The sequence below is a fragment of the Botrytis sinoallii genome (genome assembly GCF_014898435.1).
Source record: "Botrytis sinoallii strain Bc 23 chromosome Unknown BSIN_024, whole genome shotgun sequence".
NCBI lineage: Eukaryota > Fungi > Ascomycota > Leotiomycetes > Helotiales > Sclerotiniaceae > Botrytis > Botrytis sinoallii.
Window position 1 is genome coordinate 645,825 of NW_024066051.1, and position 26,841 is coordinate 672,665.

A 26,841-nucleotide genomic window follows, 5' to 3' on the forward strand; every position below is an offset into this window, starting at 1 on the left:
TGAGGATGCGCTAGTTGTGGAATGGGGTGAGGGAACTGGCACCAATTGTGATGGGAACTAAAAGTGTCTGATCTAGATTGGCAAAAGTTTTAGATAACAAAGAATGCGAAGTTCTGGTGCATTGAGACAATTAGGGGCACAATTGTCTAGACCATTCTACAGAACTGATTTTGTCTCGCTTCTCACTCACCAGGCCAGACGCCAAATAAAACCGTCGTGAATGTGACGCTTTAAAACATTACCCTTCGCATGTAGCATAATAGCACAGAACGCAAACTCGTGGCAAGATGGCCAGTCAATGGATTTTGGTATGTATCAGCAATTGCTATATGCTAGATATCATATTCCCTTCTAATATATCTTGTTCCTCCTTCTCAGATGGTATTTCCGGATCTTGTTATTTGTCACAATTAACAATAAATAGCACGTACAACAAAGTGCGGGGAAAATTTAGCGGACACAAAATCATCAACTTGAGCCGGAAGACTACTCTAATGATATGTATTCGGAATCACCGTGGCCATCTTTTTATCTTTCGCTTGAAATTTTACGTAGAAATAAGCTACATGTGTAATGAGTGAATACAAATAAAGATGATCGTCATTGGGTAAAATCCCTTTGCACCACTGTGCCACTTCCTTCACATGTCATGAGGCTACTGTTGTAAAGAAGGATGCTCTCACGATATGAATAAGCAGATCAACCCCCCGAAGGAAGTGGCTGAACAAATATGGGGGAAGGAACTAACCAACATGACAACAATGATCACATCACAAAGGTTTTGGACCCCGTGACGATGTGACATCTACGTGCCAGCCGCTTACATGCGGAGGGAAGATGTAAGAACTTTACTGTCAGCGAAATTAAATGTCCGAGGTTTTGAGATTGGATACGTAGAAATAGATCGTGTGGGGGCGATGGAAGAAGTGGCCGTCTAGTAACGATACTTTAGAAGCCAATCTTGCAATGAATTGATGGCCTGAATACTATGCAGAGCTAGATAAGAAATGGATGCAGCTGGAGGATGGGGAGAGAATAGATCAATGTCGTTTGCATTTTTTTCTTCTCGCTTGCTACGTAAATACACTGATATGTAGCATTTAATTGAATTTAAGACAACTGCCTATCATGCTGCTATCAAGTGAACTTAATCCAAAAACATCGCATAGGAAAAATTTCATAAATGTTACCATTGAAACCGGAACCCTTGTGACCACACTGTTTTGTTTTTAGTCCTGGCATCATGTCTGATTGAGATAGGCGATGAATGACAAACCTATACTAGTAGTTGGGTGTTTCAAATTTTAGATCAACCAAATGAAACTTGCGAGCAGCTATTTCAGATTGCCTCTGTAAGAACACGTGCATCATCTAGAAAGGGAAGTGGCTTTACGAGAGGAATATCGAAACATCTGACTTTGATGTCCAATAACACAATCCTTAACAATATGCGAAATGATACGATGACCAGTAAATTACCAAGCGCTTGCTAACTTCTGAACGATCTCCAATGTTTCAACACGGAGCCACTTGGTGCGTTAATTGTTGAAGTTACAGTAATACTTCATCGATTGCTTCATGTTCCTGTCTGAAGCTGTACGATGATAACGCATCAAACAACAGACGCGCAATAGAAGCAATAGGTTGAGTAACGATATATGGTTTGTCGTTTCAACCCAAATCAAATATCGCCAAGATTACGAAAATAGATTTGGGCGCTTGATGGGACAATGGAAGAGATAAATAAAGCCACTTCCGCGCGTTGCATGTACCGTACGTACCAGCATAGGTACTCAGTAGCCGCCAGTCCCATTTTTCATGAGACCTCCGAGCAGACCCGTAACGCTTCAAAGAATGTTGTAACATGCTCTTCGTATTCCTATATGAGATCATGATGATAAAGAAGGACCGGATGGTTGAGTATCATCGATAGCCATGGCCAAGAATAATGTTGCGCAATGGAAAGGAATTATTGAAGGTCCGGAATGACCGCATGATTAATGTAAGACATTTCCGACAATAATGCGCATTGATGAGTGTGGGTGTGGGTGTTGATGATTGAATATTTAAGATCTTTTTCCAAGATTTATCGCACTGCCACATCTTTGAAGCGTTGAAAAGTGGAATGTCCTCTCGTGATATATGGAGAGTCCGGATGTGGCATCGTCTGATAATTTTATTGGACATTGCATGAATTTTGAGGGTGTTGAGGATATATTGACTTTGGATGAAGTATGAACCCCAGGAAACAACCTAGTAATGACGGATGTAAAAACATCGGCATTGATGAATAAAACGTCTTGTATCGCAGGCTGAGTCTACTATGATGAATCATAACCTGGATTGACAGACTCACAGGACGGCCATAATGCTATCGCCAAAACTCCGGAGAGAAGGAGATGGTAGATGGTGGATAAGGAATGTCGTTTTCGGATGATAATGTGGCAGTAGCAGTGTAGCAGTGGCAGTAGCAGGAACAACGGGATGTATTTGAAAAGGGTGGAGGGGGGAGGGGGGATGTTTCAGGCGAATTCATTCATTTGGACCAATACCATTTGAGACTGATGAATTCCTATGGAGCAACTACTTATGATTTGTTGAGACTCTACCAGACAATAACCGTAAGGAGATTTGGAGAAATTTGTTACGAAGAAGAAAAGACTTTTGATCGGCCTCGACTCTCTGCCTTTCATGTCGCCCCTGATCGAAGTTTGTCATATTTCTTGTACGCATGAAAAATTAGATGTATGAATTGATAATAATAACTATCATCTCATAATCGCACAATCGCAATACCTTTTCTTTTCTCGTTGCCGAACATCATGGCTGGGTAGCAAAAAGGGGCTGGGGTAAGTAAAGCAAGTACCTAGTGCACATACACAATACATACTTTCATACGCACGATACGGTAGATATTCGTTAAGCTCTCCCTAATTACGGCTGCCCTCAAACTAGAAGATCTGGAAATCTGGGAAAGCGGAATCTAATTGGATCTAAATAGATCTACACACCACTAGCCATTGACTTCGGCTGAAGTTTACTTTAGAAGCAACATCAAATGAACTTTCTAGTCCCGTACCCCATCCCTTGGCTTTGGTCATATCTCACCAATGATCTTTCACATATTGTGGTTGAGCATTATTCTTTATCTTCGCCATTGTCATTGCCATCATGAACATGGATATGGATGGATATTCGTATCAAACTGACAAGCCTCGTCTTCTAATCTTTTTCATGAGCGGGAGGGGGTGCATTCCCTTCGGTATTACCATTGGTTGGTAGACACTTAGATATGTTCGAGCATCGGAGTTGTCGTACGCATTATAAGCATTACCTACTTGATTCATATAAATCTACTTCAGCCATCTCTCAGCCACACAATTTGACACAGAGTTATTGCGGACTTCCATGAAAAAAAGTCAAAATTTTCTCGCTTCCTTGACCTGGTAATTCGATGATATGATCTACCCAAGTATGTATGATTCTCCCCGAGGTCGTTGGAGTTTTCGTTTTGAAGAGGTTGGCATGGCACGGTTGGGCTGTAGATATATGGGTATCTCGCTATCTGGGCATCGTCGGAGGTGGGAAAAGATTAGAAAAAAAGTCGTCATTCCAGTATTGCGCATGATGTGTTCAGTGCCCAGGTGGAGGTAACAAGCATTATTCCAACCCTACAGCATTGATTGATTGATGAATGATCAACCATCCACATATTCTAAGAAAAATATACTTCCGGGCTCATATTTTTTGAAAAGTACAGGGAATATTTGTTGTGTGATCGTTGCCAAATCATGGGATATTCGCTGAAGTGTCACATTCACCGCTCTCAATGGAAGGCTCGACACGTATATGCTGATCCATTTAAATACCGATGTTGACCATTACTCGCCATGCGGAGTTAGTGAGATCGTAACCAGTCATAGCAGCCATATTGGTGAAGTTTGCGATATATTCGAATCATATTGAATGCTTCCACCGTTTTCCCCATTTTATCATCGTCAATACATCTTCCTCCTTTAGTAGAATTCCCCTCACGCTTCATTTCCAATATACATGCATTTATTGGTATTTAGTTGAATATCTTCATAAATCGAATTCTTCCAGTGGTTTCAGGATACTCAACTTGATAGTAACCGCACAGCCTTACTTCAGCCCTTTTTATCGGCACTTGACCTAAAGAGCTCGAAGTAACGAATCAACCCCAAGAAGTCTGCAAAACCAGCAAACAAACGAATCTGGAAAAGCGACGGGAACGATAGAGAGAGATACACGAAAAAGAGAGAACTGCAGTTCTAGAGATCATCCAAGCACGGCATAACGGCCAGTGTAATTGCTTATGCTTATGCTTATGCTTATGCTCCAGCTCAGATTACACCCATTCTAGCTCGTTGCCTGACCTTATACTTCCTACTCTATTATACATTCCTCCTACACGAAAGCATAGATTCGAATCTCGACTCCTGTTCAATTCTTGGTCCATCGTTTTACAGCAGAATTGTACAACCTCTACCTTACTTAGACTTGTCCTACAACATCTTTTGAAGCATTACAAACAAATCATTCCTCGTTACCTTAGACGATCAATTCGAACGATCAAACCCTTGGTTTCAACTGAGCCCTTGTACATTTTGAACATCTAGGTGTGCTTGTCTCGCCTGCCATCTGATCCTCGGGGCGCAAGGTACTTTGACCAATCGAGCTACTCAGTACATCTGAAACCCGCTGCATTTCGCATGCATTGGTCCATCCACGCTCCCACGCACCGACGCACTAGCCTGACCCTTTTTCCAATCATCGCCTAGCTAGTACACCAAAGCATAGATATACCATTCGGGAATCCCACCTACCAATTAATCCATTCTATACCTTGCTGTTTATTATAATAGCTTCAAGAAACCCTTGTCATCCTGAACGATTAGCCATTTCGAAGGTTTGGAACTACCATTAGAGCCACTTGCATCCTTGGTTCCATTTTGAGAAACGAGGGGTATCAATCAATCCCAAGCATTCCTTTCCCAGCGCCTAGGACTCAATTTGGCATTTTAGACACTATACACTTTCAATCTGGTCCAATTATTCCCAGACGAACTTGACATTTCCTTACTGGACCGAAAATACATTTACTTCTGGCAAGGAAGAGCTGGATACTGTAGGGAGAAAAGCGTTGGAGCATACGAAAGACAATTAAAACCTTCTGAAGTAAAGATCAAGAAAGGGAAAAAAGAAATCTAGTACACTTACATACCTCCCTCCAGCCTCGACAGAAGGTATTTACATATATCGTCTACAGCTCTCCCCCCTTCCATACATCATTCACATTTCTCATCGAAAACCTCGACATTCTTCCCTTTATAGACTTCTTTTCGGGTTCTCAGCATCCTTCGAGAATACAATACATCTTTGGAATTAACCCTAGACAAACGTACCGACAATCCCAACCCGGTACTTCGACCGATCGATTTTCACTGGGGTCAATCGTCAAGTCACCATCCATCACAACTCTCTTTTAAGGACCACCAACTCAGGAGTAGACTACGATTACGACCAATACGACCATTACGAAACGAAACGAAACGAAACATAAGACAAGAGACTATAACCACGGGGTACTCCAATTTAGATTCCAGTTGAACTATCAACTCATCGATTCGAGAGGAAAGAGCAAATAAAATCATACCGTTTCACCAGTCGCTCATATAAATAACACAAAGTGGTTACTTGCTAGCTACTTGCTTCAAGTTGCTTCGGCCTATTCGCTGACCTTCTTCACCTAACCTCACCTCACCTCCACCGCACGAAAATCCTCCGCGCCTATCTGCATATCATCATTTTGGCCCAATCGACTTCAGCCACTCTTTACCCCAAAACAAAACCCCCTGCCTTTTCGATCTGCCCCTAGGAACGCCTTTGTCAGGCTTGAGGCGAGACAATTCTGGATTTTTATATAGCCAACTGATCCTCTTCAGTGCCTCCACGCATAGTAACCAGCTGCGCCAACTTCATTCCTCTATAGGATTCCGCTGGTCGGATCTTTTCTCACTCATTCGCGAAATTTAAGATTCAATATTACGAGCTTTGTGGTCGTCATTATTTTGCTTAATTTCTTTTGGAAATTTTCTCGAAAGATTTGATTCACCTTTAACGTCTTGTATTTTTCTATTCGACGATTTCTTTCCCTATTGTTTTCAACAGCCGAGTGTACTTTAACCTCAGCCGACAAACCACAATAGAATTGAGGGCCTGGACACAATAGAAACAGTCACATTTTTTTTTCTTCCGGAAAAAAAATCAGACAATCAATATTGGCTCAGGACAATAACGACTTTCCTTTTCATGACCTTATAGCTTGGTGTATCTTTACTTTTATCTTTTTGTTACGAGATCATTATTCCATTTCCCAATATCAAACGTTGATCAAGTCACGATCTACAACATATCTAGATACAAGTCAACGACATCGAAATACAACGACTACAAGCAGTCCAATATCACTCAAGACACCATGTCGCTCAACTCAAACGTTCCTAGAACCTCTAATGAGGTGGCTTTGGGTCACTTTGTTTTCCAAACAGTCTCTCAAGATATGATCAACTACCTTGCTCAGAAGGCGAGAGAAGTCATTCAGTGCGAATCCACACAAATCTCCTCAAGTCAAGGTCCCTCGCCGCCTCGAACTCCCCCTCAAGAGAAAAGATCAGCATCAGATTTACCATCATTAGAGAGATTCATTACTTCTTTGATAAAGAGATCCAACGTCCAAGTACCTACGCTCATGACCAGCTTGGTATACCTGGCTAGACTGAAGAAGAGACTGCCACCAGTTGCAAAAGGTTTAAGATGTACAGTTCACAGAATTTTTCTTGCAACATTGATCTTATCGGCCAAATTTCTTAACGACTCATCACCAAAGAACAAGCACTGGGCCGAATACTCGAATGTCCGGGGCTATCCAGACTTTTCATTCACCAGGACAGAAGTCAACCTCATGGAGAAGCAGTTACTTCAGCTACTCAACTGGGATTTGATTGTCAGCTCTGATGATCTCTATACTCATTTGGAGCCTTTCCTCACACCGATCCGATTTGACTTGGATCGAAAGCAAGAACAATACCGCCTTCGTGAAGCACGTCTACAAGCTCAACGAGAACAAGAAGCCCTCGCAATGCAAAACATGTCCTTTGATTCAGCCGGAAGATACTGGATCCCAACAACCGAAGAAAAGTACATGCCATACTATGGTGAACAACAATCCCTCTTTACTACCGAAGACCCATACAACCACTACTCACCACCATCCTCATCCGAGATTCCCGGTCTTACTCGAAGCGGTACCGCCGATACCCTCGACGCCATGTCCTCTTCCGCCTCATCTTACATCTCCGAATTATCTCGCTCGGGTACACCTCTATCATCTGTCAGCAGCTACCTTGACGAGAATGATGCCATGCAATGCGATACCTACTCCCCTTCGGGTGCTGCCCGCGATATTGTTACCGTCCAAGTTGCCGGTGCTGATGGAAAGCTCAGACCTATGCTTCCCTACGAAATTGACAACATGGCTCATCATGATAACATGGCAATGGCAGAGGAAAAGCGTCGCGCGGCCAAGAAATCAAAGGGTAGCTTCTTAACACGATACTTTGGTGGTCAAAAGAATCTCTCCACTGCGTGAAGTTCTTCGGCACTTCTCATTCTGGTTTCGGATCGGGAGTTTATTGGAAGGAAGGAAGAAAATGGCTTGTTTGGTTTACGATTTTCTTTGTATCAATTGATGAATTTTCGTCTTTTTTTTTTTTTTTTTTTTTTTGCTCTTATCGAACTTGAGAATGGCGTCTCATGATCATGAGAGCTTGCAGTATATCACATCTTGCATCGCAAGGAGTTTATTGGGCGTTTAGATTGGAGTTCAATCATATCACATCACATCATGGATGGGGATGTGGAAAGAGATGTCAAAAGGACAGTATTGATCTTCAGGATGAAAAAACAAATCTGGATTTCTTTTGCCATCTGGAATTGGGTTAGATGTCTTTTTGACAGGAAGGATTGGGACGGATGGATGGATTGGGACTTGGGCACGGGAATACCCTGAGTTATTTGAAGTGCATATACGCTGGGACTGGGTGGATATACGTGACAACGTTAACGTTACATAAGCATGGAATGGCATTTGGTAGCATTAGCATAGAGTTTGAAGGTCTGGTTGGACCTGATCGGCATGGATCTGATCGCTTGTGTTCGTTAGGGAATACAAGGAGAGGTGGATTTTAATTATTAATATGTTACACTCCTACCAAGTTTGTCTGTGCCTTTTGAGTTTTATGTGCATTTTGTGAGATTGTGAGGATGACTGTTTTACCTAATATTGTGTTCGGGAAAGGTACTGGTAGAAGTCTACTGGTGTGTCAACTCACTTCAAAGGTCGTGTGTTGCTGGCACTGGGAAATCATTCTCGGAAAGCTCTTCTCTTCTCTTCATTTCTCTTTCTTTCTTTCTTTCTTTCTGTGTAAGGTGCTATCTCAAATTAAGTAAGATTTACTTTTACATGAGACCGAGAGATCTTATCCTCGATAGACTAGGAGCTTGTATTGAGTGACATCCAAGTGTTTATACCAAAATGGCTGTACACATTACGAGGTCGTGTTCCCATTAATCTATTTGATATGAGTAATTGAGAAGGTGCTTCATTCTACAGAATCGAACGAAAAGTAGGTGATTTTCGGCGCTCTTTGAATAATGAGTTATTCCTGTTGCTTAACTTAGCAAGTTGGACATCAATCCTGAGGGCCGTGGGTCTCTTTAGATTGTCTCTTCAAGACACTCGTTCACTAGATTGGTTAGATGCACAGGAAATATTGTTGAGATAGCATGCTGGATGAAGGCAAACAAAGTTTGATTTGGTTTCACATTCATAATTATTTCAAGGATTTTGGAACTGATTTATTGTAGTTGTTTGAATGGGGAAATAAATTTGATATGGTGTTTTATTTTGTGATCTTGCCGTTGATATAGAGATGTAATCTTACCAGGAAATGCTCCCCTGTGCGAAGCAATCGCTTTCCTAATGGATGTGGGATTCGCAGATTATAGTGAATGATGGGAATGGGAACTGTGTTTTCGGGAAGTGTTCTCGGGAAGTGAATACGTTCAATTGTTTTTGACATCTTTATTTGTATGTCGAATGACGGATATCGGTTGAGTATTCACGCTGCCATCGTGTCATTAATTGGATTAGTCAATTCCAGGTTCCTCTTTTACTCTAAGACATGCGGAGAATAAATCGATGGGGATGGAGATTCACTGGATTCATGAGAGTTTCATTTGACATTGCTAGAAGATCCACTTGCAATTCAAATCTTAAGCTTTTCATAATATTTTTACTCAACAACCCTGAACTAGTCAGCTCTCGTTGGAATCGCACTTGGCTAGGACCCTGTTCGCTTCTTGAGATAGCCGCCATGTTTAACAGTGAAGTTCCGACTTCAGAAACCTTCCACAATCTCGTGGTTGGTTTGGGACTCGTCAAAATAATCTTAAGCGTGGCACTTATCCTATTCCTATCATCCTCTACTAGCTCAAGTAGGCAACACAATACCTCATGCAAATCTTCCAACACTAATCTCGCTTACAAAATTGAACACTGCCAATCACACGGAAGACAATAGTTGTAGCAGGTAGCTGCCGAGCTAGGCATACAAGTAGTTTGCACAGTTGTTGAATATCTCCAGCATCAACGCTATCGAGGCTTATGCCATCCGCGAGCGTACGAGGAGTTGATAGGTATTACTCCAGAAACTGTGCAACAAAACTGCGAATTATAGTTATTGGGCTTGGATACTTATTTTGCAGTAGGAGATAATATCTAAAAAAGGATGCCAGTATGATAAGGCCGGGTTAAAATCGCAATGTTTGTATTAGTATAATCTAGAGCATCAAATAAGAATATGCAAGATTGTTGATATTAAAATCATTGTACATCGGTAATTTGCTCGTTCCTTGATCGAGGATTCTGTTTCCGAATTTGCTAATGCCGATAGGCTGCCCGGCTGAAATTATGCAACATATCGGCTTCCTCGATTTCGGGAATTTGACGAGGCTTCCAAATGTGCTAGGGTGTGTATATGTTTTGAACTCTTGGTTGAGGACTATATGGGTTTGGATGGTTGACAAGATTTCTGAAGTTGTGAACTTGAAATCATTTGAGTTCTTCAATCTTTAATCTCCACTTGATCTTAAGCTCGAAGAGGCTCTCCGACTGATAGATACCAAATCAGCTGATTACTACTATCTACGTCCAAATCCAATGTAACGAAATAGAATGAGATCATAGAATAGTGCATGGTGGAGGGGTGTAACTACTGTATAAACCTCATTTGCGTATACTAGGAACAGATTCTAGCAATCTGATTGGTCGAAATGATCTTCATTAAGAGATGGCAGCCGATGGACTTGGGGGACAAGAAGATGTGTTACGCAGTTCCAGTGGGCGTTAACGGCGCCCCACCAAAGCTCTTCATCCACCGCTGTTATCCGTTTCTCATTTTCAACAACATTCTGAGAAGGTAATAAGCTTTCTTTCATCTATCTTTCTTCAAATTCAGATTGAATAGTATAATACTAAGCTCTAGGCTGCTTGTCATGTTGATGATAAATGAATTTTAGCTATCATGATTACATGTTCTATCTCCAATGCACAGATATACAGCGTATGTAATTTATAACCAACAGCAAAGCGTTCTTTAACTTGTGTGAACAGTAACCATCGCAGTTCTGAGTTCCCACTTAGCCTTCTTGCATGATGAGGGAGACCGCAGATAATGTTATCCAAGCCACCGAACTCATATGACTCCTGACATACCTCTTAATCATTCCCGGCTTCCCATAAATACATGAAATGCTAAATGGCCGTCACAAGGAGCATGTCGGCTTTATGCCATCACATTTCGTCTTTTGGTCGCGACCTGGACCAAGACAAAAAGGCAGGGGGGAAGCGCATTAAAATCTTATCGGATTCTTTATTATTCACTTCACAGTAAGACAAAGGTTGATGAGTGGGTTCTAGATGGAATATTGCTACGGATCAAAATCGCAAAGAAACAGTTCTCATTCGACAAAGCGCTCTTGAAAAAGTCCCTTCTGTCAACCTTCAACGAGGATACAGGCCGGGCTCAACAATTGGAGCTGAGGTAATCATTGCTTGCGATACTACTTTTCTCTGATAACTTGGAAAATGTCTTCTTACGAACACTTGTATCGCCCAGTTCTGCATTCATGCTGGCTTCCAATCTTCTGATAATGTGTATTGGGGATTACAACGAAACAAAGTTATGACTGGCAGACGCGATCTCCAGGTTTGTTATACTGCCGCAGGCAAGTGGAGACTAGAAGATAGCTCCGGGGATTTTTACAAAATGGAAATGAGTGAGCATGGCGCCAGAACATAGAAAGAGGTCGGATATCCATCGGGTAGGCGGGTAGGTGTATTAGATGGGCGTTGGCTATTAGCGTTTGCCACTAAGATCTAAAACGTAACTAGGTCTGAAACTAGAGAGAAGTACCAAGTCAGGCGCCGATTTCGATTCAAGATCGCAAAGTATCCTTTGACTCATTGTCCACACAGCCAGGATTACTCGAGATGCTCTTTGGGAGGTCGGAACAGTCGGATGTCGGATATAAGTCATATCATTCGGTATGTACGAGATGAACGACGTTAACTCCGTGGGCTAATAGCCATGCTTCTAACCAGTGTGCGCTAGCTCAAAACGCCTTTAGATTCGTATCTTCATTAGCACATACTGCTAGGGTACGTTATGTATATTACTCACATAGTTTCTGTAGACACTCTAAGGTCACAGAGTATTAACTTTGGTTCGTAAAGTACGGAAGGCAATGGTGAATTTTTAAAGACTACCGCATTATATCGCAGAGTCTCTTCTTATTTCAACAATTCAATCAAGTCATCCTCGATTGGATCTCTTTCGCTTACCAAGCGCCGTATAATCCCCATGTTCAACACCAACGAAACGCATAAGCCGCATATCCTGGTCATCGGTGGCGCCTATGGAGGGTTCTCCGTCGTCACAAATGTGTTGAATTTGATGGAGGGAAATCCTCAATTAGCTTCACCTCTTCCACCACCCCCACTGGATGACTGCACGATTCGGACAACTCCGCGGATAACAATCCTCGACGAACGAGATGGAATATGTCAGTAATTGTCCATACTTTTCTGGCGCCAAATATTAACTTTATTCCCCTTTAGATCATACCATGGGATCACCGCTAGTCCATTCTAATTCAGACTTCGCATCGGAAGCTTGGAGGAGATTTGACGATATCCCCATTCTTTATCGTTACAATGTCCGTACGATTCAGGGAAAAGTAGATTCAATTGACATGGTGTCTCGAGTCGCCACATACCAGGAGAATTCTACTAGTCCGTCGAAGCACATCCCCTACGACTACTTGGTTGTGGCGACAGGAACAAGTAGAGATTGGCCAGTAGTGCCACAATCATCAAAAAAAGAGGAGTACCTGCGAAATATTCATGACAACACCGAGAGCTTGCGTGGTTCAAAAAGAGTGGTGATAGTTGGTGGAGGTATGTAAAGTGATCGCCTGCTAATACTAAATGATGCTAACATCACATTTTAATATAGGTGCTGTTGGCGTGGAATTTGCTGCAGAGATCAAAGCTAATTTCCCAAGCACGGAAGTTTATCTGATTCAATCTCGCCCACACCTTCTCCACGCCGAGCCTCTCCCCAACGGATTCAAACAGCGAGCAGCTGATATTCTTGCTGGACTGGGTATCCAGCTTCTGTTGAGTTGTAGGGTTGACAAGATTCTAGATGGTGGTCGATCAGGATTCAAGAGCATGCTCACATTGTCGAACGGACTTCGTCTCGGAGCAGATCATGTAATACACACAAACTCGCCTCATCTGGCCTGCACGGACTTCCTCCCGAGAAAGGCACTCAACTCACAGGGGTATATAAATGTTCGACCTACGTGAGTTTCCACTAATATGTCTCCAAAAGATCCTGTTTTAAACTTTCTCAGGCTCCAATTTCCGTCAGATTTAGTGGACGCAGATTTTCATTATGCAGCCGGTGATGTAGTTTCATGGTGTGGCATCAAGAGAGTGGGCAACGCATTCATAATGGGTCAACATGTTGCCACAAACATTGTCCGTCAAATATGTAGCAGCCAGATGAAGGAAGGTTCTATAACACTAGCCATGTGTCCTCAAATCCGAACTATGATGGCATTATCGATTGGAGATACTGCTTTAGTTTATCCCAAAGGCGAAGACGATTCGTGGGGCGAAGAGCAACAAAGTTTAATTGTGGGACGAGGTCTTGGTATTGAATGTAAGTTGATAGATTGGTACAAAATCTAATAGACTGACAATTGTTCTAGTATGCTCAGCCTATATTCGAATTTGACCTGGCTATATTTAGGGGTTACAGCGCGATATCGCTCAAAGTTAACGACTGTATACGTTAAATTATTGCTCTGATTACTAGTGGACTGTGAAAGGTCACTACCGTAGCCACGGATTCGTGAGAGGAAGGTGCTACAGGCTAACAGGCTGCAGGCCACAGGACATTTGAGATCAGCGCAGGCAAACGGGGCTCAATTTGGAGAAGGATTGTGGATATGCTTGATCAATCCAGAAGAAACGATGGTTATATCCATATTATGGTTCAAGATCATCAAAGTCAATTGGGGCAATGAAAAATAGTTATCAAGAATACTTTCACAAAGAAAACAACATTGTATATCTTTCTTTGAATGGTATTGCTAGTAAATTCGAGGCATTTTATATCCTGGAGTTGTTAATTAAATTCGCCCGCTATGAGCGCAGGCTCATGAGTGAGGATAACCACTGTTAGTTATTGATGCAACAGAAAGAAGATCTCGAACAAGTTAAAGAAATACTTTAGTATATCAATCGATTCTCTGAATACGAATAAAGTACTAGGTTTTGGCGTTGCGAATCCCATTGTGGTGCATCGTTTATGTATATTTCGCTTGCCAAATGATAATGATTTGAATCTCAGCTTTGCAATATCAAGCGACTATCAAGTTGTGTTCGATCGGAATAATACTCTCTTAATAGTTCTTCTGCATCGAGGCCTTCAACTCTGGAAAATCTGGCACAATAGGGTGAGAATTTTCATCCTGGCCCGCGATCGGTGGGGGCACATATTCCTTCCTCCCCGCTTTGTGTACCCGTCCGTTGATAGTAATAACATTCAATCGATCGTGATCTTGTAAAATGGTAATATCCTCCAACGGATTCCCATCGACCAGAATACAATCTCCGTAAAAGCCAGCTTGAATCTTACCCAGCTCATGATCCCTCATAAAAAGTTTTGCGACCCCTGCTGTTGCCGCAATTATTGATTCCATGGGCGTGAAGTCAAGCAGGTTGACGAAGTGTGCTAGATCCCGTGCGTAGGTACCATGTGGTGTCCACGCGAAGCCATAGTCTCCGCCAGGGAGGACCACGATTCCACGCTTGTGCATCTCACGGAGACCACGGATCGCTGCGTCGAGCTCTTTTTGGTAGCCAACAGACTCGGCCTTTTGGTGCGTATAGCCAAACGCAGCGGCGTCGTTTACTAGTGTAATTAGTAGTAACATACTTCTTGGGTGTCGGAAAATACTTACGAGTGGCAATAAGCCAGTTTAAGGCAGGTGCTACAATGTGCTTGTCTTTCTTTGCATCTAGCATCTCCATTCCCTCATCATCGATGTAGGATGCGTGATATATGACATCGACGCCGTGTCTGATGCACATCTTGACCGAGTCGCGTGCCCTTGCATGAGCACAAAGTCTTGCACCCAAGCTGTGGGCTTCATCCACGCAAGCTGCTGTTTCGTCATCGGTATAGTAGCAATCTTGTGCCGATCTTGTTTCAGTAATCTGTTGATGTTAATCTATTTATTTTAAACAAAATTATGAATGTAAATAGACGGACCTCTTCTCCACTCATACTTAATTTGACTTGATCTACACCAATGTTGACATGATGTCTGATCACCTCTCTCATTTCCTCAGGTCCGTCGGCATAAGCTGTGATGCCTGCAACCAAATCACCATCTCGGCGGGCCATTTCCTTACCATTGGCAAGATATCTCGGCCCTGGGATATCACCTGCGTTGATAGCATCTCGAATAACTACGTCGAGTCGTTCCTTTGCTGATGCTGCACCAAAACACCTGAAAACCAATCAATCTTCGGATCAAAGTAGAAAGGAAGTTCGAGTAATTTCACCTACATTGTGTAACCAGAATCAAGGTAACACTGTGCACTCCTTGCAGTCAAAAGCACATGTTCCTCAACTCCCAAGTCTCCTAACCTATTCAAATCCCCTCCATTCCACGACAAGTGTGTATGAGAATCTCCTAACCCGCTCATCAGCGTCCTTCCGCGACCATTGAACACGCGGACTCTATGGTCCTTCCTCAATTCCTCGACATTCTCTACAACTCCCACCTCACTGATCCTTTCACCTTCAATCAACACATCGCCACGGTATGGATCACGTCCAGTAGAATCAAGAATATTCACGCCGAGAAAGAGGAGCTTAGACTCAGGGTGAGTACCTAGTATTTCGTGGTATTTCGTCTGGAGAGATGAGTCAAATTGGATATTGTTGATAGTAGCAATATTTCGTGGGGGTCCGCTATATCTTTCGGGACTCGTTGGTTCCTCTCGGAAACTGGGGTTCGGCGACCCGATTCGGGATGGTGCCATAGTATGGTTTGAATTAAGCTGAGGATAAGTTGATGATAATATGAGGAGATAGGTAGTTCTCACGATATACGTATTCTGATGATACCGTTACAAGGTACTTGTGCTGTCTTCCCAGTTTATATTTATATTCAAATTGTGACTACTTACAGTATAACAATAACACAAGCATGGAAAGCTAGCTATCAAGACCGGGTGACCGGACTAATGAATAATAGGTAGTCGACCGCTTGGAAGAGCCGACTATTACTTGTCGACCATACCTAGCATTTACTAAGATGCAATGAAAAGGTCTCACGAAATTGCGGAGTTAAGAATTCGCCGGTAGATGAAATGTGTGGATGTGGCTTCATTAACGCACCTGGGGTGTGATGCGGGGTCCACTCACTAGTGCATTATTAACCAAATCACATGTCGCCATTAGATCTCCGTCTTCTCCGTCTTGTCATCTCCAAACGCTCAGACTTTAATCGTAGTTCCTAGTCGGTTCTCATTAGCCGATTAGTTCTCTAGGGGGTGGGGTTAGATGTGGTGGCTCATCTAGAGCAAGATCAGCGTCGGACAATAAGAAGCCTCAGCATACGTATTAAAGTGCGGCACTTGTGTCGAAACCCTGCCTGTTTCTAGAGAACAGAATTCACATAGAGGTGTTTGTAATCATGCTGTTGTCGTTACCTTTTATTCCCCATCACTCCAACTGATTCAAACGACATCATGGGTTGGATGAATTTAAAAGAGAATGGAAACATTGCGCCAAAAATGGAGTTCCACTTCGAAGAAGACTTGAAGGTTACCACTGAACACGTGGAGAATGCGTCCCTGAAAGAGTATTCACGTCCTCAAAGATACCCCTTCGTTTCCCCCAAAGTATCAGACTCCGAACCTCCCTTCATCCCGGCAACTGAAGTCAGAAAAGGAACGTCATCTGAAGTGGGTGGTTTGCGTAAAGCCCCCTCAATACCTTCTTCCATGAATCATAGTCTGACAGGTAGTAGTAATAGTGATAGACGAAGTAGTCTATGACTGCACGGAGTTCACAACGGAACACCCGGGCGGGGAAGGCATTTTAGAGGGCTTTGCAGGCAGCGAATGCAGCTGGCATTCTTGGCGGTTTCACGGGAAGAAGGATATGGAGGTAGGGCGGGTTTTAAGGGTGGGGAGAACGAAGGGCGTAATGAATAAATATGCAGAGCCGGTGAAATGGGTTGGATTAAAGACTCTTGGGGATAATGATTGGTGATTGGTGAATGATTGAGGTGAAAGTTGTGCTACAATATGGCAAGTACAGTCGTTGCCACGCAAACACTGTAAGAAAACGAGTTTAGATTGATCTTATGGTTAAATGTTTTGAACAAAATCCACTTGGGTTGGGTAGCGTGTGGATGCGGATGTGTATGTGTACCTACGTATGTTGTGATGCCGGTGCTGTGAACCTCACAAGCCCAGTTCCTTTATCCAAATGCTAAGAAATGTAAGAATGAAAATGAAGCATTTGACGAGATAGATTGTGGTTGATGATGTCTACAATGTTTATAAAATCTGAGGCTGATTAGAAGTTTACTCCAACTTGATAGTTCACTGGTTAAATCATTCACATCATCGTGAATCTGGAGCAAAGCTAAGGTAAGAAAATATACTTGAGCATCAAAAATGTTTAATCAATACGATTTCTATGCCAAGTGACCATTATCATTCAAATACCGTTGTACATCGGAAATACAGGGATGTTGATGGGGGTGATACCATTTGCAAAAAGTCCAGCTGTCCCAGCCCAATCTGCATTATCACAAATTAGAGCACGAAAGTAGTCAAAAAGGAAAGAACGACTTACAGCTCAAGAAAGCAACCACAAAACCCAATGCGCTTCCGGCGGTCTCTAAACTCCTCATATCTAACATGTAGCCGCACGCGAGGAAGATCAAAACAAGATCTAGGAAAACCAAATCCAGGAACAGAATCCAAGAGGAGCGCATGGCAGCCACGGTGAAGATTACAGTTAGGATAAACCACGCCCATAGGTACATAGCCAGGGCAGTTGGAAATTGATCATTGAGTTGGCTAGTCTCTAGATCGGTATATGCTGTCATGATTCCGGATCCCAGTAGATATATCATGGCATAAGAGAGATTGAATGCGCCATAACTAGGGAACACCGTTGCTCCGAACTATTTCGTTAGAATTTATGCAAAGAATGCTTGGAGGCATCAACCCACAGTGTTGCCGCTAAAAAACTCCATGATACCCGCGATGAATTGGCATACTCCACCGAAGAATACCAGGACGCCAATTAATACATTAGGAGTCGCTACCCCGCGAACATTAACTCCGAATATGGAGATTAAGAATATGCCTGAATCTGTGAGTGTCATCTCCACTGTGACTAATATAAGAAGCAAACCGGTGGCAAAAGAAAGTAATCCTAATGGAGAAGGATTTGCAAATAGTCGATGGACAATAGGAAGAGAGGGCTGCGTTCGGTCGTCCGTATGCCCGCCATCAGTTTGCAGCCTCTCAAGATGTGTGGAATTTTCGCCTTTTGATTGTTTAATCTTAGACGCGTGATCGAATGATGCTGTATTTTGAACCATAACTATGATAAACGAAGGATTTTTGAGGAAGAGAACCAGAATGTCTGGCCTTGATTCTCTTGTGCAGCATCACTTGAACTTTATGTGTTCATTTATTCTCCATGTATAGATTTGCACTACGAATAGCTCCTAAATTTCATAGTGAACTGACTGGGGAGATTGCCTCATTGCTTGACTACATTACCTTCAACATAATTCTATCGATTGGGTGCAACGCGAAGCGATAGGGGAGGAGGTACTCGATTGTCAAAGCATGATGGGGTTAGATTGGACCAAGACGACCCGTGTACTTCATACTCCAGGTTTCATTTTCACACTAAGGAGGAGGGTTAGTTGAAATGATAACAATCTTGTCGCTGCGATTTGGGCATATCGCGAGGTGCTTGGCTAATGTTAGAAGAAGGAGATGGACGAAAATGAACGGAGATGGCGGGGCGAGTCCGTTTGTTTCTCCAAATACATGTGGGCCAATTAGTCTTCGGCTAAGCACATATCATAGTCCCTATATGGGTCTTATGTTAGATTCGGATATGTGAGCGGACATGACGGAGAGAGTGGGTCAGCATCGGTGAATACCCCACTCACGCTACATCGTTAGCTCTGTACGCGGGGTGAGGGCGGATTTCCCGGACTTCTTAGAATGACTGAGGATGAGTCTTGCAGCGAAAGACCAACTACTTTCAGCAGACTTTTTATACTAAGTACCGGTACGGGTGTGTGGTTCATCGATTCTAGCGTGTTGAAAAGGGTGGGGAAAGCGGTGGATTAAGTGTCATCTCCAAACGTAGATCGCCCATACATTTCTTCCATCATACAAATAGTACTCTCAGTCAACACAGATAGCTCGAGGACTGTGACATTTTTATCTTCCTCAAACACATCACAGAATGACGCAAAATGGGCACTCCCACAATAGTTTCACAAACTATGTTGCATATCGCGACCCAAAAATTCTTGGGCAATCGCGAATTGGGCATCTAGAACTCGAGAATTCTACGATCCAACCTTTGAGCTTCACGTCCGGAGCTCCAATAACAGACCTTTATCAGGTTATTGAGGTTGGCGGCTCGCGGATCAAACCTTCTGGCGAGGAATTCCCTCTGTCTTCAGTCGAGCTCCTTGCTCCTATTTACGGAAGAGATATACTTGCAGTAGGGAAGAATTATGCCGAACATGCCATAGAGTTCAATACTTCGGGCTATGACTCTAGCGACAAGGCCGATCAGCCTACACACCCTGTTATATTTACGAAGCGAGCTACAAGTATTATCGCGAGCGAAGAGGCGATTTATCCACATGATGGGTTTACCGAAAGCTTAGACTACGAAGGTGAAATAGGTGTCATAATTGGGAAATCAGGCTTTAAGATTGAAGAGGCAGATGCTATGGACCATGTTTGGGGTTATACAATAATCAATGATATGACTGCAAGGGAGCGTCAAAGAGACCACAAGCAATTCTATATTGGAAAATCGGCTGATACCTTTTGTCCAATGGTACGTAATATTTACTCCGTTTTAACTTGAGTCAATGACTGATACCTTGGTCTCAGGGTCCAATTGCAGTGCCTGCAAATAAGCTCCCAAAATCTCTTCGAGTTCAAACACATGTCAATGGAGAGCAACGTCAAAGCTCTACCATTGAAAGCCTTATATTCTCAATTCCAGTCCTTATTAAAACTCTTTCCGAGGGACAAACTTTGCAGCCAGGTGATGTCATTGCAACTGGTACTCCTGCAGGTGTCGGTATTGGCAAGAAGCCTCCAATCTTCCTGAAACCAGGAGATGTGGTTGAGGTATCCATCACTGGGCTTGGGGTACTTCGGAACAAGATTGGAGAATTTCAATCTACAAATCAGACTGTTGATCGTGTGGCCAAAGCTACCCACATCCCCACCAGCAACCTTGAAAAGACATGCGGCGGTATTGGGCTTACAACAATCAATTCGAAACAATTGTACTATCGACATGCCGGCGAAGCTGATGGACCGCCCATTATCTTCATTCATGGTCTTGGTGGTTCTTCTGAGTTTTATACCCCATTGGTCAACGCACTAGGCTTGGAAAAGTCCCATTCTTTACATTTCATGGATCTTGAAGGCCACGGACTCTCTCCCACGATTGCGACTTCCTCCATTTCTATATCAAGTTACGCCGCGGACTTTGCAGCATTAGCACAGCATGCCAAAATCAGTGGAGCAACAATCGTAGCTCATAGTATGGGGTGTACTGTGGCATTGACTTTAGCTCTGGAGCATCCCTCGCTCGTCTCAAGATTAATTCTCCTTGGTCCACCACCCACGCCCCTCCCTAAAGCCGTCCAAGCCGGATCCATCTCTCGAGCGGCAATCGTAAGAGCAAATGGAATGGCTGCCGTGGTGGAAGCCATCGCAAACGCAGGCACGTCTACCAAATCCAAAGCAGACAATCCTCTTGCAATAGCCGCGGTACGTATGTCCTTGCTAGGACAAGATCCTGAAGGGTATGCTAAGGGATGTACGGCTTTTGCTGGGTGGAGCGCGACAGTCCCGATCGAACAGATCAAGACTTCGACCCTAATTGTTACAGGCGACGAGGATATGGTATCGCCACCCCAGCTTTGCGAAAAATACGCGGCGGAAATCAAGGGTGCGAAAGCAATCACCCTGGGGGGAGTTGGCCATTGGCATATCTTTGAGGATCTGAGTGGTGTTGCAAAGGCAGTGTCACCATTCCTGATATAGGCTCGAGGATGATACTAGCATTCTTTACCATAAACAATATCATATTTTAATGCTGCAGCTCGAGTTACTCTGTTGGTCTCAGATTTCCACCTAAACAATTGTACAATTTTCTTAATCCAATTGCGTGAATTTTGTGGAATCGGTCTGCTTTTCAAACGAGGAAATGTAACAGCATGAATCCAATTGTAGGAGTTAGAGCCAGTATGATAAAATATGACAATCCAGTTTATGTAAACCATAGAGTCCGACTGAGACGTGGCAGCTATTAACTATTACCCTGCGTGCCTGGCGGGGAACAACGAAGATTTTCTGTTCAAGGTGAAAGAGCTAGTATCGAAAGGGTATATATATGATGTGCAAAAAAGTCATTTTCCATGCCCTTAGGGGTATGGTCTGGCTCAATGGTAGTCTAGTCCTTTTTTGTCCCATCCCCACCTGACGCTAAAGATAAGTACCGCATCGCACTGCATTGACAACCTCAAAACTTCCAACAAAGCAGTGCTGCTCGCTATCGTGACGTCCCATCCCGCAGTGAAGAAAATACAGACTTTCCTTCAATTGCAATCAGAACAACAATCCAATCGGGGTCAACCACCCACAGACTATGGACCACTCCAACGAAGCTAGAATCCAAACTGTCCGTCCCCACAATGTTCGTCAGCCCATCAGCTGTGAGCCCTGTCGTCGCCGCAAAATCAAATGCTCGCGCACTCGCGCCCCCTGTGAGACATGTCGTCGACGAGGATGTGCAAGCAGCTGTTTTTACACAGGTTCGAGGGACTACACGCAGTATAACAATAATTCCGCGTTCAACAAGGAGCTTCTAGACCGTGTTGCTAGTCTGGAGATGCAGCTGGAGAAATATTCTAGGGCTAATATTGATGCGAGTCCAAATGTAATTGGCAAGCAGAGAGAAGATAGAGATGTGCAAAATACTATACTCTCTCCGCCTGAAGAGCCCACAGCTGGAATTCCACAATACGATGCGATGCCTGAATCGACATCTTCGTCTTCGACGAGCTCCCAGCTAGAGAATTCGCCCCCTACCCCGCGAAACACGGGAGTCTTAACTGCCCTGCCTAATGGGAATGTACATTACTCGCCCCAAATCTCACAATGGAACACTGTACTTGTGAATACCAATTTCGCAATTGAATTGCCTTCTTTAGACGATGCGGATGATTCTCCTCCTGCTGATGTTGGATTTCCATTCTCCGCGTCCGCATCCTCGTCCTCGATCTCGATCGATGGGTTGCTGTCGATTTTGCCACCTACGCGCCAGTGCACGTATTTGAAGGATATGTACTTTTCGGTGTTGTCTCCTGTAAGCTTCACTTGATAGTTGATACTGTAAACATAGCAGATTTTGAAACGGTTTTAATAACATTTATGGGACATAAATAGTTATTCCACATCCTACATGACCCAACCTTCCACTCCCAATACCAGCAATTTGTAGAGAATCCAGCTTCGACATCGCCGTCCTGGCTAGCGATCTTGTTCGTCTTACTGGCCTTGGCTGTGACGACCCTAGACGACAATCATCCTATCTTGCGCGACTTGGGACGTGGCGCAGATTCGTTCGCGAATATACGAGTGCTGGGAAAGCGTTATCGAGAGGGGGCGATGCAATGTTTGGGGAAGCAGGGCGTGTTTTGGGGAAAGCACAATGTACAGTCACTTCAGGCGTTGATTTTGCTGGTCTATGCGATGAATCATAATCAGGATCCGACTTGGACCATTTTGGGTGAGTGCACTCCCAGAGCTCACAATCTGGTGATATTTTGAGACGAGTGCTGAAATCAGACGCTGATGAACGCTCAGGTACTACATATCATGTAGCAATTGCCCTAGGCTGCCATGTCGATCCTTCCATTCTCCATCTCGACCCCATCCAAAGCGAAGAGCGTCGTCGCTGTTGGGCCGGCCTAATGATGCTCTATACCATTCAAACTACCGCCCTCGGAATTACCGATTCTTTTTGGACATGCAAAAACACCGTCCGTCTCCCCGCCGACGTAAACGACACCGACATCACTCTCACAGATATCCAAACTCCTTCCCCCGGTCCAACCCAAATGTCGTATTTACTCTTCAAATTCCAGCTATATGATCTCGCCAGCGCTATCTGTAGGGAAACATTCACTTCCTCCACACCCAGCGCGCGCGCGATTAAAGACCTCGACGCACAGATTTGTGCTGCGCAAGAACTCTGGGATAAGCGCTACGCATCGCATTCGTCACGAGCGCCAGTTCCCACACACCACGTTGTACATTTGCATATTCTGTATGGGTATTCGCACCAGCTTTTTCTGTTGCTGCACCGGCCTTTTTTTGCACAATCTTTGCTGGGTCTTGACCTAGAAGCGCCCAACGACTCGCAGATTCGATGTCTGGCAAGTGCAGAGGCCCTCCTAGATATTCACCGCACATTGGTAGAGACTCCCGCAAACAGGCAATATATGTGGTACACGCGGGGCCTGGGCAGCTTCCACGCATTTCATGCGGCGGTGGTGCTGGCGGTGGCACTGTTGATGCCAGTTTATAGAGCGCAATATGAGAGGTTCAAAGAAATGCTAGAAGGAGCGTTGGCAAGGCTTGAGGGAATGGGGGCGAGGAGTCGTGTATGTGAGAGGGGAGCGAGGATTCTGAAGTTTTTGTTGTAAGTAGAGTTTGAGCGTTTGTCTTTGCGTATAGATGAAGGGAACTGATGATAGTGAAGGGCAATGCCGTCTCCAAATCGAATACCAATAGAAGTAGTGCAGGATCAGGAGTGGGATTCAACCCGCTTGAAAGGGGTTGCGGCGAAGCTGCAGGCTGAACAGTGGCTGAGACCAGAGAGTATGGATTGGGTGAGTGTGGTAATTTTTGTGTGGTTAGTTGAGAATGCGTACTGATATTTGCTTTCTAGGATGGATGGGGTGAACTTATGACGGATGTAGTAGTTGGGGAATGAAGGTTATGCTTATAGTACCACAAGAAGTCGATTCAAAAACAAGATAAACATCGTAATTCGAGAGACGATCGGAGCAGTGGGGATTATACTTTGCGCTTCTAGGAAACAAAGATGCCATCTAGAATCCCGGACCCAATTGCAATCTGGAACGAAAACTTGGACATAAGAAGAGAAAACTAGAATAAAGTCGGGTGATAAATTGAGGTTTCATTAACGTCCATACGTTAAGATCCCCAATACTTGATCGCGTTTTGGTTCTGAGTGAACTGGTGCTGGATTTATTTTCTACATCCACGATTAGACGGGGCGTCGAAAAGGAGACTATGTTATACAAGCATTTGAGATGGACAGCCTAAACGGGATGTATAGAATAAGTGTTCTTTTCCTGTTCTTTCAGAGGGATATCCTCCAAGCCTTCGGGCCCACTTCGTTCGAATCTATGAGTACTCCTACATATTCTTTCCCTGCTCTGTCTATACAGCTAATTGATTTATCCTTTGATAAACATCCTATTCGAATTACTTATTAACTTCTAAATCTGTGATCAGCTGTGTGCTGGGAAACTGTCGTTTTGAGGTCCCGAAATGTTCTATATCAAAAATCCTTTCAGATGATAGTCCATTCAATTTTTTATTACTGAGATAGCTGAATGATATAAGGACATGGGATGTAGTAGTAGATTGACATGAATATATGATAGCTTGTAAACTATTGCCCCTGATCTTCTAAAGATAAGTCTATACCTACCTAGGTAGGTAGTTTGAGCCCTAGCGAATAATGTAAGATAATAAGGATACACGCCTATCCAAACCTATTGGGAGTATATAATAAGTGTAATCATTAATTACTGTGTTTAATCATATGTTACATCGCGAACAAGACGCACACTCTACAGATGGCGCTTACGCACTTTTGTCATGTGATATCATGCTTTAACGAAGCACATGACAACAACCCCTCATATATAGCTAGCCAGAAGATTTCATTTAGTTTCGCTGTTAATCCCTAACCCTATCATTTCTCTATACATTCCCGCTAAACCTAGCATACAAAATGCCTCCCAAGCGTAAACCTTCCGCCTCAAACCCCACTATCCGTCCCCCCTGCACTCATCCTCACCTTCTCACCATCTCGCACCCCTCAGCACAATTTCCCCGTGTCTCTGCATCGCGTCGTGCAGCCGCCACGACAGCTACCGGGATACATAAAAATGGCATCACAGATACGTATCTTCATGATTTTGCATCGGATATAGAGTTTGCATCTACATTCCCAGCCCCTTTGGTGTTGAAAGGCGATGCGTTAGAGCTTGATGCGAAGGAGGTTGGCCAAACTTTTCGGGGATGGGAGAGAGGGAAACATAGGAATGCGGTGCCGAGAGTGGAAGAAGGGGGGAGGAGGATAATTTATGTTGTGGGGCCGCCGGGGATGGATGGTGAGGAGATAGAAAAATTTATGAAGGGGTGGGAGAAGTGCGAGGCTGGGCGCAGTGGGAATAGGGCAGGAGGTAAGGGTGTTGAGAATGAGAAACTTGAGATACATAGTTGGATGCTAGATGTTATTTCTTATCTGCAAGCATTCTACCACGGTCTCCCGGTTAAACAAATGGATTCGTCACTCCTGAGTTTTACACCATGGGAGGAAACCTCTCCACCCTCAACATCTAAATCCAAACCCAAACCCAAGCGCAAATCTAGAACTACCTCCAAAAAGATCCCACCCAACTACATAGGCCTCCGCACCTCGACCTTCAAAACCGGCATCCGCTACCGCTCTACCCCATCTTCCCCCTTCACCCATCAGCTAAATCTCTCCGACCTCCTTGATTTCGCTATCGACGTTCTACCCCCTGACGCATACGCATTACTCATGCTCGTAGACCACGACTTATACGAAGACGACGACGATGAATTTGTATGCGGGAGAGCATACGGCGGAAGCAGAGTAGCTGTCGTGAGTACTGCGCGCTACCGGCCCGATCTAGATGCTGTGCAGGAGATCGAACGGATCCATGCTTGGCCTGGAAGTCACTGTATCGAATATATGAACGAGGTATACGGAATTAAGAAGGGGAAACGAAAGAGAGAAAAAAATGACGAAGATGAAGATGAGAATAAAGAATACGCAACCGCCAAAAGTCCCTTAGTGCGCGCAGTGACCCAACAAAATATTCTCCCTCCACTATCTCTATCTCCTTCTGTTTCTGAAGATGCGCTCAAAGGTCTATTCCTCAGCCGTATATGTCGTACTGCGTCTCATGAGCTGGGCCATTGTTTTGGAATCGCACATTGTCCTTATTATGCTTGTTGTATGCAAGGGAGCGCATCGATTCAGGAAGATGCGAGACAACCTCCGTATTTGTGTCCGGTGGATTTGAAGAAAGTGGTTACGGCAACGGGGGCAGATGTTGGAGAGAGGTATGAGGCGCTGTTGGGGTTTTGTGAGAGGCATGGGAGTGCGCATTTGTTTGTGGCGTTTGGGGAGTGGATTCGAGGAAGGTTGGAGCAGATTGAGAGGGTAGAGAGGAGTGGGATGTTGGAATCATTGGAATGAGGCTATAAAATCGCATGTGGATGACATGATTTCCGTCATTTCTCAATGCTTCATTCTATTCTCCATCATTTTGGTACGATAAAAGTTGTTTCATTTCGATGTCACATCGATCTATCATTACAACATGTGTTTAGGAGTATAAAAATCTGATATTTATAGGTAGTCGCGGGTATTCTTGGTCCCTCAAGGACGTTCCACCCGGTCAATTCAAACCTATCGCTAATGTGCTATCTCAAGCTTCCAGAATCTCGTACAC

General features: G+C 43.9%; 8 protein-coding genes across 8 annotated transcripts; 6 read left to right on the forward strand and 2 right to left on the reverse strand.

Annotated features, from left to right (window-relative positions):
• Positions 1-6,502: 6,502 nt before the first annotated feature.
• EAF02_010256 (uncharacterized protein) lies at positions 6,503-7,672 on the forward strand (the record flags this gene model as incomplete). The annotated part of the gene is made up of 1 exon (XM_038906304.1): positions 6,503-7,672. One exon carries the CDS (start codon positions 6,503-6,505, stop codon positions 7,670-7,672), a length of 1,170 nt encoding a protein of 389 aa, XP_038754031.1.
• Positions 7,673-12,005: 4,333 nt separating this feature from the next.
• EAF02_010257 (uncharacterized protein) lies at positions 12,006-13,448 on the forward strand (the record flags this gene model as incomplete). The annotated part of the gene is made up of 5 exons (XM_038906305.1): positions 12,006-12,207; positions 12,263-12,601; positions 12,660-13,011; positions 13,063-13,373; positions 13,423-13,448. 5 exons carry the CDS (start codon positions 12,006-12,008, stop codon positions 13,446-13,448), a joined length of 1,230 nt encoding a protein of 409 aa, XP_038754032.1.
• Positions 13,449-14,118: 670 nt separating this feature from the next.
• On the reverse strand, positions 14,119-15,769 carry EAF02_010258 (uncharacterized protein; the record flags this gene model as incomplete). The annotated part of the gene is made up of 4 exons (XM_038906306.1): positions 14,119-14,630; positions 14,680-14,935; positions 14,991-15,231; positions 15,291-15,769. The coding sequence occupies 4 exons, from the start codon at positions 15,767-15,769 to the stop codon at positions 14,119-14,121; spliced, it is 1,488 nt and encodes a 495-aa protein (XP_038754033.1).
• A 711-nt stretch (positions 15,770-16,480) lies between these two features.
• On the forward strand, positions 16,481-17,006 carry EAF02_010259 (uncharacterized protein; the record flags this gene model as incomplete). Its single annotated transcript, XM_038906307.1, has 2 exons — positions 16,481-16,709; positions 16,762-17,006. The coding sequence occupies 2 exons, from the start codon at positions 16,481-16,483 to the stop codon at positions 17,004-17,006; spliced, it is 474 nt and encodes a 157-aa protein (XP_038754034.1).
• Positions 17,007-17,459: 453 nt separating this feature from the next.
• On the reverse strand, positions 17,460-18,354 carry EAF02_010260 (uncharacterized protein; the record flags this gene model as incomplete). Its single annotated transcript, XM_038906308.1, has 4 exons — positions 17,460-17,542; positions 17,598-17,931; positions 17,980-18,116; positions 18,165-18,354. 4 exons carry the CDS (start codon positions 18,352-18,354, stop codon positions 17,460-17,462), a joined length of 744 nt encoding a protein of 247 aa, XP_038754035.1.
• Positions 18,355-19,241: 887 nt separating this feature from the next.
• Positions 19,242-21,076, forward strand: EAF02_010261 (uncharacterized protein; the record flags this gene model as incomplete). Its single annotated transcript, XM_038906309.1, has 2 exons — positions 19,242-19,850; positions 19,907-21,076. 2 exons carry the CDS (start codon positions 19,242-19,244, stop codon positions 21,074-21,076), a joined length of 1,779 nt encoding a protein of 592 aa, XP_038754036.1.
• Positions 21,077-21,726: 650 nt separating this feature from the next.
• On the forward strand, positions 21,727-24,032 carry EAF02_010262 (uncharacterized protein; the record flags this gene model as incomplete). The annotated part of the gene is made up of 6 exons (XM_038906310.1): positions 21,727-21,846; positions 21,894-22,400; positions 22,481-22,823; positions 22,901-23,738; positions 23,799-23,928; positions 23,988-24,032. The coding sequence occupies 6 exons, from the start codon at positions 21,727-21,729 to the stop codon at positions 24,030-24,032; spliced, it is 1,983 nt and encodes a 660-aa protein (XP_038754037.1).
• Positions 24,033-25,085: 1,053 nt separating this feature from the next.
• EAF02_010263 (uncharacterized protein) lies at positions 25,086-26,585 on the forward strand (the record flags this gene model as incomplete). The annotated part of the gene is made up of 1 exon (XM_038906311.1): positions 25,086-26,585. One exon carries the CDS (start codon positions 25,086-25,088, stop codon positions 26,583-26,585), a length of 1,500 nt encoding a protein of 499 aa, XP_038754038.1.
• Between the last annotated feature and the right edge of the window lie 256 nt (positions 26,586-26,841).